General features: G+C 41.5%; 1 protein-coding gene across 6 annotated transcripts in view; it reads left to right on the top strand.

Moving 5' to 3' along the window:
- Positions 1–4895: 4895 nt before the first annotated feature.
- Positions 4896–14958, top strand: part of JHY (junctional cadherin complex regulator) — a 74883-nt gene continuing 64820 nt past the window's right edge. For 3 of the 6 annotated variants that reach the window (XM_008021252.3, XM_008021257.3, XM_008021256.3), the window contains exons 1-2: positions 5181–5510; positions 7969–8398. In XM_008021252.3, coding sequence (XP_008019443.3) covers positions 8058–8398 — 341 coding nt within the window. In that variant the 5' untranslated portion in view covers positions 5181–5510; positions 7969–8057. The other 3 variants (XM_073021853.1, XM_073021851.1, XM_008021254.3) reach the window with 3 other exon arrangements.

Here is a 14958-nt window from a genome sequence, read left to right on the forward strand (position 1 = left end):
AGAGCCATCCTTCCAGATCATCTATTTCCCAAAGCTGATCCCAACCAGGCTGAATTCTCTTCCTCTGGGCTTCGCCAGCACGTGGCTCGTTCTTCTAGAAGGGTGTCAAAGTTACTCATATTTCTGTCTGTTGAGTTTCATTTTCTGTTTATACATATATTTATTACCATTTCGGTCCTTTAAAATTCTCAGCCCACTCATTCTAAGTAAATTCTTTTCTTTTGGATAACTGAGATTTATCTCTTGAGATGTTAAATGTTTCAATATTTTGGATGAAAGTCTTTGTAAAATAGGCTACATGACTTTTACCTTTCTAGTCAATATTTATTAAAGTTTCCAAAAGTTAATCATTATGAAAATTAATCTTGCCATAATACTGTGATTCTCACACAGGATATTCAAGGATAAGGCTGTTCCTTACACCAAATGAACCCAGGTTGCTTTGTTTGTTTGAACGTCTCTTGTTTTTGTGATATGTCTGTTACTTCTCTTGCTGGTACTGTCCCTTCTTTCTGCCGTGAGAGTGCCTTCCTTGACCTGTTTGCTGCTCCTGATTCATTCTACATGCGAAGAAACCAGACAATTAAACTTATTACAGTTATATGTAGAATGACTACACTCCTTGGCTACCCAGGACAATTTCAGTGTGTACCTATTGTCCCAGTGTAATTAATGAATAGCATCCTTTTAAAAAATCTGGAATGTATCCTAGTTGGCTTTTTTTTTTCTTTTTTTCTTTTCTTTTATTCTTCTTCTTCTGTTTTTTGTTTGTTTGTTTTGTTTTTGTTTTGTTTTTTTTTTAGTGGCAGAGTCTCACTCTGTTGCCCACACCGTAGTGCAGTAGTACAATCATAGCTCACTACAGCCTTGAACTCAGGCTCAAATGATCCTCCTGTCTCAGCCTCCTGAGTAGCTGGGCCTACAGGCATGTGCCACATGGATAACCACACCTGGCTATCCAGTATTTTAATAAATTATCTGATCATCCTTGTTATATGCCAAATATGAGTATATCCTTGTTACAAGGTTTGACTGCCACTGTTACCAGTTCTATTAAAGGGACTGACTACTTATCCACTCCCCAATCAGGTGCTAAAGTCTAAGGATATTCTGGCTTTTTTTCAACATTTACTGAGCATTTATTAGGTGCCATTCACTACGTTTGTCCTTGTTCTCTGGTTCTCTGGGATCTTACAGTTTAGTAAGGAGATGACATAAATATAAACATGTAATTCCAATGCAGTGTTGTACAAGCATATGTGTAAAGCTGGAAGCATGCAGTTGGGTGCCTTGAGACCACAGACCAAGGGCCACTAGCCTAGCACAGAGTTTGTCAACCTTGGCATTATTGACATTTTGGATCACATAATTTTGGCAGGGGGGTGGGGGGACCGTCCTATGCATTTTAGGATGTTTAGTAGCATCCCTGGCCTCTGTTCGTTAGACGCCAGTAGTACTCCCTTAAGTCATAACAATAAAAAATGTCTCCAGATATTGTCAACTGTCCCTGAAGGATAAAACTGCTCCAGGTTGAGAAGCACCCTAGTCCAAGAAGCATCAGACAATGTGGGGAACTGTCCCAAAATTCCTGCTGGAGGAGATGCTGCTGAGCTAGGCGTAGGTCTGGTGGACTCAGGAGGGGTAAGACCAAAAAGGGAAATGGAGTAGAGGAAGGATTTCACGAACAGAGCATGAGTGATGTGTAAGAGAGGGAAACAGAAAGAAGAGAGTTGCATGAATGGGTGGCATGGGGTGGAAAAGGAGTAAACTCAGTTCAGTATTACTAACCTATGTATTTAAGTGTTTTTTGACTTGTTCTTCCTATTCTGTGTATTTTGGTTAGTTTGGGGTCAGGTTGACAGCTGAATTCTAAAAGATAATATATGCAAAAGCACTTTGCAGACCCTGTGAAGTGCTATTCATATGTAAATTATCAACGTTATTACCACAACAGCAGATGAAAACAATGCACTTTACAGTTTTATTTTGTTTGTATGCACTCTGTAATCCTTAAGAATTCTGAAAAGCAGAGCATTACTGTGCTGCTTGTTAAACCATTGTCTCTCAGCTTCACTCTCATATACTGTGATCATAATGCTGGGGCAACACCTACAAGCCTCATTTTTCTTTGCTAGCCGGCTCCTTGTGGGACTCTGCCAGGAGGGGACAGTAGAGGGAGACCCCAAGCCTGGAGACTGGAAAAGGGACTGCTCCTTCCTTTTCCTCTCAAGGTCACCTTGACAATGTCTCTTCACTCCAGCAGCTCAGTTGGTTTCAGTAGCAGTAGCTGATTCCAGTTTTCCCAGCACTCTCAGAACCAGCTTCATGATTCCTTTTCAAAAACGCCGGCACCTACTAGCTTGGGATTTCACCCTCCTGAGAGGCCTGGGTCCCAGCTCCGAGTGTTAATAATTTCAGTGTTAATCCTTCTAAGTGTAAATAATTCTTTCCTGTGATCCCCCAGCCATAGAGGTGGAAGCTGCTTCCCGTGCTTACTACCTCTACGACACTTGTGTTCCCTTTTCAACTTTTCAGTTAATAAATCTTCGTATTAAATTATTTCCATTATAGAAACTGGCATGGTTTCTGTCTCCTTACTGACCCTGACTACTACTCGTGTTGATTATTCCGTACTTTAGTCACTCCAAATACTCAGGACAGCCATTACAAGGAGAGAAGGAGGAAGATCAAGCCCAGAGTGTCCCACGCTCTATGTGTGACTAGTCTCTGCAAGTAGCTGCTGGGTTGACAGACTCCTCAGTCACGTAGGGACCACTGATTTTCAGAAAAGCCAGTTAAAATCTCTTCTGGATAGTGCAGAAAACATTGGAAGAGTCTAAAGAACCACAGCATCAAAAGTGGACAAGAGTGAATGACTCACCATTGATTCTATAACATATTCTGGAAGCCACTATCAGGACTAAATCCTTTTGCTTGAAATTTGCTTTCATGTTTGCAGTTACTATAATAATACCTTGTATAATATACTGGGCAGAATAACACTAACGGTTTCAGCTACCTTGCTTTTATTTCTTCTACAGACATTGAGGTCCTACTGTGCACTCATAAGACAAGGTTCCTGCTGCCCAAAGAGTTAAAAAAAAAAAAAAAAAACAAACAAAAACTAACTCAAATAAAAAACAGAATAAAAAGTGTGAAAGCTGGGTAGTAAGGACATTTTCCAATTTCCTATGTTTCCCATCATTAATGAGGCAACTGGTATTGAAGCATTCTTTTTTTATTTTTATTTTTTTTTTGAAACGGAGTCTCACTCTGTCACCCAGGCTAGAGTGCAGTGGCATATCCCGGCTCACTGCAACCTCTGCCTCCCTGGTTCAAGCAATTCTTCTGCCTCAGCCTCCCATATAGCTGGGACTACAGGCACATGCCACCATGCCTAGCTAATTTTTGTATTTTTAGTAGAGACAAGGTTTCACCATGTTGACCAGGCCGGTCTCAAACTCCCGACCTCAGGTGATCCACCCGCCTCGGCCTCCCAAAGTGCTGGGATTACAGGCATGAGCCACTGTGCCCGGTCGAAGCATTCTTTTTTTTTTTTTTTTTTTTTGAGACACGGTCTCCCTCTCACCCAGGCTGGAGTGCAATGGCACAATACTGGCTGACTTCACCCTCAACCTCCGGGGCTCAGGTGATCCTCCCACCTCAGCCTTCCAAGTAGCTGAGACTACAGGCGCGCGCCACCACGCTCAACTCATTTTCAACATTTTTTGTAGAGACAGGGTTTTGCCATGTTCCCCAGGCTGGTCTTGAACTCTTGGGTCTTGGGCTCAAGCAATCCTCCGACTTGGTTTCCCAAAATGCTGGGATTACAGGGTGAGCCACCGCACCTGGCCTCAAACCAATCTTTGAAGATAGTTATTCAAATCTACATGTTTTAATGTGAAGATAATTCCTAATGCTTCCTTTCTTTATGCTTTTTTGAAACCTTTTTTGATAGTGAAATATTCTACCCATACATAAAGGTACAGCTTAAGGAATTTTTACAAGATGAACATCTATATGGCCACCATTAAGGTCAGGAGATACAATCTCAAACACATTCTTCTCCCTACCTACCAGAACCGACCACAATCCTCCAAACTTTCTGGAAATCACTAAGTGGGTAGTGATTCCCAAACAATCGCTTTTTTGCTTTTTTTCATAGTTTCCTCCACTAAGTATGGAGCCATAATCACTGTAGAGTGTAATTTAGACTGTCTTTAATGTACATACAAAAATCATACAGTATGTATTTTTTCTGGGTTTTTGTTGTTCAAAATTGTGTTTTTAGTATGCCTCCATATTGTTACACGTAGTTGTATTTCATTCATTTACACTGCTGTGTAGTAGGCCAGTATACGGAATACCATAATCTAATTAACCATTCTATTGTTGATGGATAGTTCAGTTATTTCCAGTGTGCATGCACAGGAGCACTCACTTCTTAGGGTAAAGACCTAAAAGTGAAATTGCTGGATCCCAAGGTATACATATCCTGGCTAAAGTCAAACCATTTTCCAAAATGGTTGTTTGCTTCGGTTCTCACGTCCGCCCGCAGGTGAGGCTTCTTTGCATGATATCCTCCCTAGCACCTGACGCTGCCAGACGTTTCAGCTTTGGACTTTTCGACTCAACTTATGGTGAGTGTGGTATTATCCGCTGTGGTTTTAATTGGCCATCTTCTGATTATTAATGAATTAAAGCACCATTTCAATAAACAGATATTTATTGGCCATTTAGATTTCTCGTGTGTTTGTGAAATACCTTTCCATTTACCCATTCTTTAATTGGGTTCCTTTTCTTCTTGATTTGTAGTAGTTCCTCGCGTATCCTAGTAGTTTTACTTGTGGCAAAGATCTCCGCCCCCGGGCGGCCTCTACCCTCCGGCGCTGGAAGTCCGAGCGGCGAGGCAGCCTCTCCCGGGGCGCTAGGGCTCCGCCAGCTCTGCCCCGATATCGTTATTACGGCCGTTTGCAGCCTCCGTGCCAGGGCCAGGGGTGCGGTTCGGGACGCGGGATCCTAGGTCGGGTCCTGCTCCGCCCAAGTGGAGGCCGGCGTCTGTGTTGTCTGCGGTCTCCAGGGCAGCGCCGGGGCGGGCGGGGGCCCGGGCGGCGGCGGCGGCGCGGGAGGATGCGGGGCCGCCCGGGTCTTGGCCGCGGACGAGCGCCGGGCAGGTGACGGGCGGTGGCCCCCCGGATCCGGGGTGGGCGGCGCGCCCGGGGAGGGAAACGGGAAGGGCTGACTGGGGATAGGGACTGCAGGAAACCGCCGAGCAAGCTGGGGAGGAGCCGGCGCCGGAGCCTTCGGGACGGAGTGGGGAGCGACAAGGGGGCGAGGCCGCACCAAGGGGCTGGGGGGCCGTGATCCGAGGCTTCGGCGCCCGGGCACCCAGAGCAGCCCTGTTCCCGGTCAATTAGGACCGGTCCGGGGCACCAGGCCCGCCGACTCGTCACTTCCTGGACCTCCAAACGCCCCTTGTGACGGGTCTTGTTCCTCAGGAACAAGCAAAGGTAAAAAACAAACCGAACGCCTCTACTGGGCAGCTTCCGGCCTGTTTCAAACCAGGGTTCGTTCCTTTTTCTTTACGATTCGTCTTGGTGAGCCCAAGCAGGGTTCCTTTTCCCCTCCAGGAGGAAGTTCGTTTGTCCCATGCTAGTGGACTAGACCCACTGTAGGGATCCCTGGGGAGCTGGCCGCTTCTTAGTCCCTAGGTGCCATGGGATCTATCCCTGTCTTGTTTATTCAGGAGACTGGTCACCTCTCTTGGTAAGAAATTTCAGCGGCACAACCTTTTTTTTTTTTCCACTGGACGGAAGGAGGGAGCCACATTCATTAAATTTAAGCGCCCACTTTCTAACTTATTCAAGCTGTCAGCTGTTCCTTCTTCAACCCCATGTTTTCGTAAGATCAGGCCTCCACAGAAAACCCAGCTTTTGTGGCGTTTGGCTTTGCTCTTTGCATACTTTAGCAAACTTCAGGAATCCGCTAACATCAACAAAATTATGTTCTGTGGTTACTGTTTTATTATTTATTCATTCCAAGAAAGCTTAGCCTGTTTCATTTAAGAAGCGAAGTTCAAGGGGCTGAATTATTTTAAGAGTAATTCTAAGTTGCACTATAACACCTAGGCTTGCCCGTCGGGATCTCGAATTCAGTGACCTTAGCTCTTCCAGTAAAACTGATGTGAAACTCTTTTAGTTAAAATGTGTTAGTATTTGATAGATTTGCTGCTTTCTTGGCACATCCTAAAAAAGCAACAGTTAAAATAATAAGGCAGAATGCAGTATGCGTTTTAAAAATAAGAGACAAAATAATACAACAAACCAGTCTGTAAAATGAGAGAATACTATGTTAGTCTACCAACAGGACAGACTTCAAATTCAATAGAAAACTCACTGCATGTGTATTTACATATGAACGTTCCCTTTTGCCTGTTGTTTGTTAAGGTGCCTTCCTCCAAGGATTTGATGATGTTCCTTGGAAACATTAGCAACAAGGTCAACATTATAAGCAATCCTAGGAATAGTAATTAGGTTGTGTCATTTAATTAAAGTTAGGATTTGCCAAAAGAACAAGAGCAAGCCATTAAGACAAATTTTACAGTAATTTCTATTGGTAAAGGTTTCTGTTACCTGACTCACAGAAAAAAAAAAGAAAATGAATATAAAGGCAGTGAGATAGGAAATAGACCAAAATAGAAGTGCTAGGTAGAGATGAAAGGAAGCACAATCCAAAAACATCATGTCCATTCAGTCCTATATGAACTCAAAGCACCTTTTCCATGGGTCTTTATAATGTCCCTTAGAGACAGCGAAGGTTCACTTGAATCATACTCATAAGTGAGTTGGAAGGGACTCCAGCTAACTCCTAGCTGTAATTCAGGCCAATCTCCCACCCACTCAACTTTCCCCAGGATAGCATCCCATTCCGTAATGTAGACCTCCAGGCTCCACTTTGAATCACTCAGTGGCAGAATTCCCAAGGCCACTAAATCTTTTGTTGAACAGTTTTATTTATTTTTTTCTGATAGGGTCTCCCTCTGTTACCCAGGCTGGAGTGCAGTGGTACAGTCTTGGCTCGCTGCAGCCTCTGCCTGCCTGGCTCAAGTGACCCTTCCACCGCAGTCTCCTGAGTGGTTGTGACTACAGGCCCATCCCACCATGCCCACTAATTTTTTTTTTTTTTTTTTTTTTTTTTTTGTAGAGACGGGGCTTTACCACGTTGCCCGAGCTGGTCTTGAACTCTTGGACTTAAGTGATCTGCCCACCTCAGCCTCCCAAAGTGCTGGTATTACAGGCATGATTGTTGAACAATTTTAATCGTTATTATGGGTTTTAAAAAATGCTGGATGAGGTTGATCTCCATTTATGTCCACCTAAATTATATGTTCCTATCTAGTCACAACCTGGCTATCAGAAAGTCTTTTCCAAATGATGTTGCCAGCCCAGATAGGTCTAGGAACAAAACAGCTTCCTCATTTACAGTTCCAACTATGGAAAACCACACTCTTCTTACTTTACTTTCCAAAAGATAGCCCCTGAACCTGGTTTACTCTATCCATGAATAACTATGGGCCATATTTATATTGTTGCCCTGGGCATTTGAAATAAGGCTATCCAAGTACTGTCCATAATTAACCATTTGTCTTAGTCAAGGTTTGTCTGTAACAAGCCTTTTCTAACTTTATTGTAAGTTAGAAATAGAATCCACTTCCCAAGCAGCCATTTATTTCATCAATAAAACTGCATTCGATTACCCAGGCTGCTTATGAGCACTACATCAGATGTGTTTCTGTAGAGAGAAAAACAATTGTTTTTCTAATAGACCTTTCTTATACACACAAAAGGGTGCATACAAAAGCCTGCAGATAATAGAACAAGGTTTTCTTACTCATTTAAATATTTGTTTAACGTTGGCATTATTGAGATTTCAGTAGTTGCAGAGTAACATAAATATAATTTTTTTCAGGTAACGCCTTTGTGAACCACAACTTTAAATATCAGCCAGTTGCTCCTATCAACAAGAGTATCCCCTGTTAATTTTTTGCATTTTTCAAGATGAGTAAAAGTAAACTAATTCCCAAGCTCTCTATTCAGTCTCCTGTCCGTCATACCAACTTAAATGTCCAGCCCACACAGCCACCTTTGAAGAAAGAAGACTTACATCGGATTTCAAAAGACTCCTTGGAATCTGATTCAGAAAGCCTCACTCAAGAGATTATATCCCATTCTGAGTTTGATGATCGAATCCAGGACAACGATATGGAGCGCGACAGCTTAGACGAGGAAAGCCCTCCACGGGGAAGCCTGCATGAGACAGAAGAGGAAGCTAGTGGAAAAGCAGCTCAGATGGCTCGCGAGCAAAACCACCATACCTGGGACCAGGGCGCCAATAACAGGTAAGGAATTGGCTTGTGTAAGATAATAATGGGCTGTAAAATATACAGTTATATAATTACTGGTGTCATTCCAAATGAGAGTAAGGGCAAGCTGCCCTAATGAGCGCCATGTGTGTGAGACGGGTCTCCAAGCAGCCAAGGAGAGCTGGGTACATCTTTTTTCCATATTCAGATATTTTTAAATTAAAAAGTGCAATGGGTATGAATCAGGGCATTTGCATTTCTCATACCATTTATTTCCTGTCCATATTCCAAGTGTCTCCACACTAAGACCTCACCTGGGAGAAATTCCAGAAAGCCTGGTATAGAAAAGGATGTGGAGTCAGGTAGACTCGATTTGGTCCAGGCATTACTGTTTAGTGTATAATCTGGAATAAATCACTTAACTCTTTTTTTATTTTTTAAAAAATTTTATATAGTATTAAATATTTGTAATAGAGATGGGATCTCACTATGTTGGCCAGATTAGTCTTGAACTCCTAGCCTCAAGCAGTCCTTCTACTTCAGCCTCCCAAAGTGCTAGGATTACAGGCATGAGCTACCATGCCTGACCCACTTAATTCTTTTTTTGGCTCACTTTTTCTCGTCTGTCAAACAACCTGACTTGCCTATCTCTCAGGATTGCTATGAATGTCAATAAAGTACAAATAATTGGGGATAGAATCTTACTTGGCCCATTCAGAGCTAGTAGAGGTCTACCTCCCAGGGCTTGTATGATCATATAAAGATTTAATCTAATAACCAGAATTTAAGGGATTTAACCTTGTGCTATGAGCTACCAAAAAAAGTAAGGGGATGTAAAATAATGTGGTGATACCACTCTGTTACAACTGAGGCACTGAGGATATGATAGAGTACAGAAGAAGGTAAAAGCTATTGATTTGGAAGTTTTAGTGTGGTGGTGAAGTGCATGGTGTCTGAGGCAGACCATTTGGGTTCAAATAGTGGCTCTGCCACTTACTAGCTGTATAACCTTGGCCAAGTCCAATTAATGTTTCTGTGCCTCAGTTTCTTCATCAGTAAAAATGGGATAATAATAATAGTTAACCAGTTATCATAAGGCTAAAATAAATATATCTAAATTGTTTAGAATAGTGACTGGCTCCTTATAAATTATATTGTGTTAGTTGTTGTTTTTTTTTTTTTTGTGGTAGGGGAGGAGTCTCGCTCTGTCATCAGGCTGGAGTACAGTGGCGCAATCTCAGCTCACTGCAACCTCCGCCTCCCGGGTTCAAGCGATTCTCCTGCCTCAGCCTCCTGAGTAGCTGGGACTACAGGTTGTGCCACCACACCCCACTAATTTTTGTATTTTCAGTAGAGACGGGGTTTCACCATGTTGGCCAGGATGGTTTCTATCTCTTGACCTTGTGATCCACCTGCCTCGGCCTCCCAAAGTGCTGAGATTACAGGCGTGAGCCACTGTGCCCGGCTGATTTTTTTTTTTTTTTTTTAAATTCAGGCTGAAATATATTAAGGAAAATTTATTGGAAGGCCTGGAACTTGGGTAGGGTCTTGAAAACAAGCTAAGATCTGGATAATAGAACAGAATGGGAGTGACATGTTTGCGGCACTTTAGGGAGCCCAGCTGGCTTGCGGAGGATTTGAGTGTAGGGAAAATGGACTGAGTAGGAGTCTGATTATGAGGGGGTCTTAAAAATGTGCTTATAGTATTGGAAGATAAACTTTCAGGTCATGAAGTGTAACCATCCTACCACAGATGAGGATATTGAGTCTTAGAGAACTCACATGACTTGTCCTCAGGATACAGTCACTGCAAGGGCTCGTGTGGGAACCAGAAGTAGAGCCCAGTCCTGAGTCTTTTCTTTCTTTCTTATCTTTCTTTTTCTTCTTTCCTTTCGTCTTCCCCTCCCGTTTTTTCACTGGGGATATCTAGTTGAATCAGTCTCATAAGTGTCTTAGTGATATGTCACAGTAAAGTGATAAGAGCTGTCACCAAGGTGCTAGAGGCAGAAGAGGCATCCAGACAGCTTCAGAGAGACAGACACCCTTGATTGGACTGGGCTGGGAAAGCCAGGCAGAGAGAATACAGGTTCTTGGGGAGGGCAGTGAGATGCAGCAGCGTTTAAGGAAGATTATTATGCAAGCTGGTGCATTTTGAATTAGAGACCAAACACACAATGGACAGAGAGACTGTTGGATGGATATGACAACAATAACAATGACATCATTTTTTAAGAGCCTATCTTAGTTTCACTCAATTCTCCATCACAATCCTGTAGGGAAGGCATTGCTTTTCCTATTTTACAGATAACGAAAATGAGGCTAACAGAGATGAAGAAACTTATCTAGGTTATCGTGCTTGGAGGATGTCCTTGTTTTGTTACTGATGCTGTTTTTTTTTTTTTTTTTTTTTTTTAATCATGCAAAAATTCTAACCTATAAAGAAGTACAGAGAAAAATGCAGTATAACCCTTACTGCCATATTTGTTTCAGATATATTTTTAAAATTCATACTATATTACAGATAAAGTTTCCATGTACCCCTTCTCAAACTCATTCCCCTTTCTTCCCCCTCAGAGGTAATCAATACATACTCTTACATGAGTGTGCATCCTTCTCACCAATCTTCCATTCATTTATTTCATGGATAATCTATAATTAGTAGATAAATATGTATCTATATACAGATGTATGATGCCCATTTTGCTCAGTCAATATTATGTTTTTGGGATTTTACAATCATGCTTTTGAACTAAGACATGGTCTTGGTTGAATATTGACGAATATTTAGTTTTTTTCCAATTTTCGTTATTTCAGACAATGCTCTGTGCCCGTTATTGTATGCCTCCTTGGGTATGCATGCAAGAGTTTCCTTAAAGTCCCCAGGAGTGGAACTGTGGTTCATGGGCAGATGGACATCTTCAACTTTACCCACAAGTGCCTACAAGTTACCAGTCCTCAGAATGACTGTCTTTTAACTTCTGCCATTCTGATGGTTATAAAATCCTGTCCTATTATAGATTTAAATTACTTTTCTCTGATAACTTGTGAGCCTGAGAATCTTTTTACATGGTTTTAGCCAAATGAGATCGATTTAGACATCCTCTTTGGCAACTGGTTATTTTCATTTAACAAAATACCCATGTGTATCTTGGGTCTCTTTCTGTAGAGTTGGCCTTCCGTATCCATGGCTTTCGCATCTGTGGATCCAGCCAACCACAGATCAAAAATATTTGGGGAATAAATGGATGGTTGAATCTGTACTAAACATGTACAGAGACTTTTTTTCTTGGCTTTATTCCAGAACAATATAGTATAACAACTATTTACATAGTATTTACATTGTATTAGGTATTATAAATAATCTGGAGATAATTTAAAATATATAGGAGGATGTGCATAGGCTATATACAAATATTACTCCAATTTATAAAAGGGACTTGCCCATCTCTGGATTTTGGTATCGGCAGGGAGTCCTGGAACCACTCCCTCACAGATAGCTGAGCAATGATTCTATTTATACGTTCATAGTACATATGGACATGGTACATAGTATTCTAGTATCTGGAGGTGCCATGATATATTTTTTCAGTCACCCAAGGGTGGACTTTGGGATGTTCCCAGTTTGTTTGTTTGTTTGTTTGTTTTGGAGACAGTCTTGCTCCCCAGGCTAGGATGAAGTGGCACGATCTTGGCTCACTGCAACCTGCACCTTCTGGGTTCAAACGATTCTCATGCCTCAGCCTCCCGAGTAGCGTGCGCCACAATGCCCGGCTAATTTTTTCCACTTTTAGTAGAGAATGGGTCTTATCACGTTGCCCAGGCTGGCCTCGAACTCCTGAGCTCAGGCAATCCGTGCACTTCAGCCTCCCAAAGTGCTAGGATTACAGGCGTGAGCCACCCCTCCCGGCCCCAGTTTGTGTTTTTGTTTTTTTGTTTTTCAGACAAAACTTTAACTGAAATTTTATATATATAAACGAAATAATTGATAGGGTTGGGTGACAGATTAGATACGAGGATTGAAGGAACAAGAGAAGCCAAAGATTTAAGGATTCCTCTAACAACAGCTAGCATTTATAGAATGCATATCATGAGCCCATTTGTGCTAAACACTTTACATGTATTATCTCATTTAATCTTTATTGCAGCCGTGGTAGATGCTATCATGATCCCATTTTGAAGGTTGCAAATGTGGCTTTAAAAGTTTATATTATACCCATTTGTTGCATCTAGTGAGTGGTGGAGCAGAAAACTCAGGCAGTCTGACTCCACGGCTCCAAACCCTGTTTTTATCCTGGCTCTAAGAGATTTATAGTCTCCTAGGTAATAAATGGGAGTAGTTTTAGTTATAGAAATGGGGCCACTGGAAAGGAAAAATCTTTTGCAATGGATAGGTATTTTTGTCTGTGTTTTTAAGATGAAGAAACCAAGGTAAGGATCCATTAAGAGACCTCATTTCCCCAGTTGTTGGGTTTTTCTTCCTTTTGTCCAGTGCTCGGGGACCTGACTTTAACCCTTGTTCTTACGAAAGTGCAGTTTAAATACCATCTATTATAGTTCAAAGTAAGAATAATGCTTATAAAAATCAAAATTATGGTTAGATTCTTGGTTCTGATTCGGAGATCCTCAAATAACGCTGTTTTCCTCAGATTGATTTGCCTTGGACTTTTTAAATGATGAACTATAAACCCTCGGGTTAGAATGGGTTATAGCCCTAGTCATTGTTTGGCTATATAGTGCTTCATACACTGAACATTATAGGATAACCAGTTTTCCAGTAAAAAGGAAAAAACGGAAGCAATTAGACAAATAATGCCTCGAAAATATTATTCAGGTGAGCGTTTCATTATTGGTCCCTTTCCCTGCCTCATGTTAGTCTTCGAAGCCTCTCCTAGGCATACCCTTGCTTGGATCTGAGTAGTTTTTGAGCCATGAAAGAGACAAGGAAATTGATCTCAGACTCTCAATATGAAATTCAAGTAGGCTTTTATTTCTATAAAGTAGATGGCATTCTGGGAATTGTAGTTCAGAAAAAAACATAGTCAAAGCTTGCCTTAAAACCAAGGAAAATTTCTTTCTTCTTGCTTTTATAATCAATAATTTTAAAAGCTGCCTGACAAATCACTTGAGTCCTACACTTGTGTTTTGATGTTACTAGAACCTCCTCAAAGCAATTATTCCCTTGTATCTGACCAAAGTCAAGCCATAGTTCAATGTATATGGATGAGAGAAAACCTTTTACTTAATGGAATTTGGAGCAGCATTGACTGTAGCGAATAAATGAAGAGTGGAGAGGGGATCTTCACGTGATAATCCTTAAACCCCACTCCAGAACTGGCCTTATGACACTCAGCACTCACGAAGAAAGAGATCTGTGTAATTCCTAGAGCATTAGAAACAACCTCTTCAGTCCTGGGGACTTCTGAAACCTTGTATATTAAAAAAAAATAATAATAAAATAAAATCAGAGAGCAGCCATACAGTACTTTATGTGTGTATTTAATAAGGTCTTGTTAACAGGAATATTTATATAATTAGCTACCATTTGTAAAACTCTTTGCTTTATCTCATTTATCCTTACAAGAGCCTCTTGGATAGGCATTATTATCCCCATTTTGCAGATAAGGAACTGAGGATCTGAGAGCTGCATAGGTATATGTAGTTACTAGATAGTAGAACCGGAAATTAAATTGACCTCTCTCCAAACGCCAAAGTCTGAGCCACTAATCACAGTATCTGTGATAGGTAATCAAGGATTGAGCTGATAAAGGATTCTATTTCACTATCTAGTAAAAAATTAAAACTATGACAATTTCAATACAGATTAAACTGAGGCCAGAGTAAATATGCATGTAAAATGATAAACTTTAGGAAAGTAATAAACATTCTTAGAGGATATTGTGTCCTTAGAGTAGATAGACATGAATTATATTTTCCTTTGGGCTGGGAGTTCGTGGTAGCCATATTCTTCCGCACTTGTCCTGGGAAACAAGTGTTTTCATGCAGTGAGGTCTGCAGTGCTTTCCTCTCTGATCACCTCAGACCAGAACCTCCACAAAAGGGCCCATATTCTGTCTAAGAAACCACCTTGTATTAGAAATTAATAGGAGGGAGATAGGCACATGAGGAATTACTAAACTGAGTATTCAGAATTGTCTGAAAGTGAAAAAAAGGGACTCCTAATCATCTGCATTTTTTTTTTTTTTTTTTTTTTGAAATGGAGTCTCGCACTGTCGCCCAGGCTGAAGTGCAGTGGGGCGATCTTGGCTCACTGCAACCTCCACCTCCCGGGTTCAAGCAATTCTCCTGCCTCAGCCTCCCGAGTAACTGGGACTACAGGCACCTGCCACCATACCTGGCTAATTTTTTGTATTTTTAGTAGAGACAGGATTTCACCGTGTTAGCCGGGACGGTCTTGATCTCCTGACCTCGTGATCTGCCCACCTCGGCCACCCAAAGTGCTGGGATTACAGGCGTGAGCCACCGCACCCGGACAATAATCTGCATTTTTATTGTTGTATATAATTGTTAATCTCAGATGCTTTCATGTGTGTTGTTTCTGATTAATAATACGAAAGCCAGGTGAAGTATTGAATGAT

This window comes from Chlorocebus sabaeus, chromosome 1 (assembly GCF_047675955.1).
Source record: "Chlorocebus sabaeus isolate Y175 chromosome 1, mChlSab1.0.hap1, whole genome shotgun sequence".
In the NCBI taxonomy this organism is placed as follows: Eukaryota; Metazoa; Chordata; class Mammalia; order Primates; family Cercopithecidae; genus Chlorocebus; species Chlorocebus sabaeus.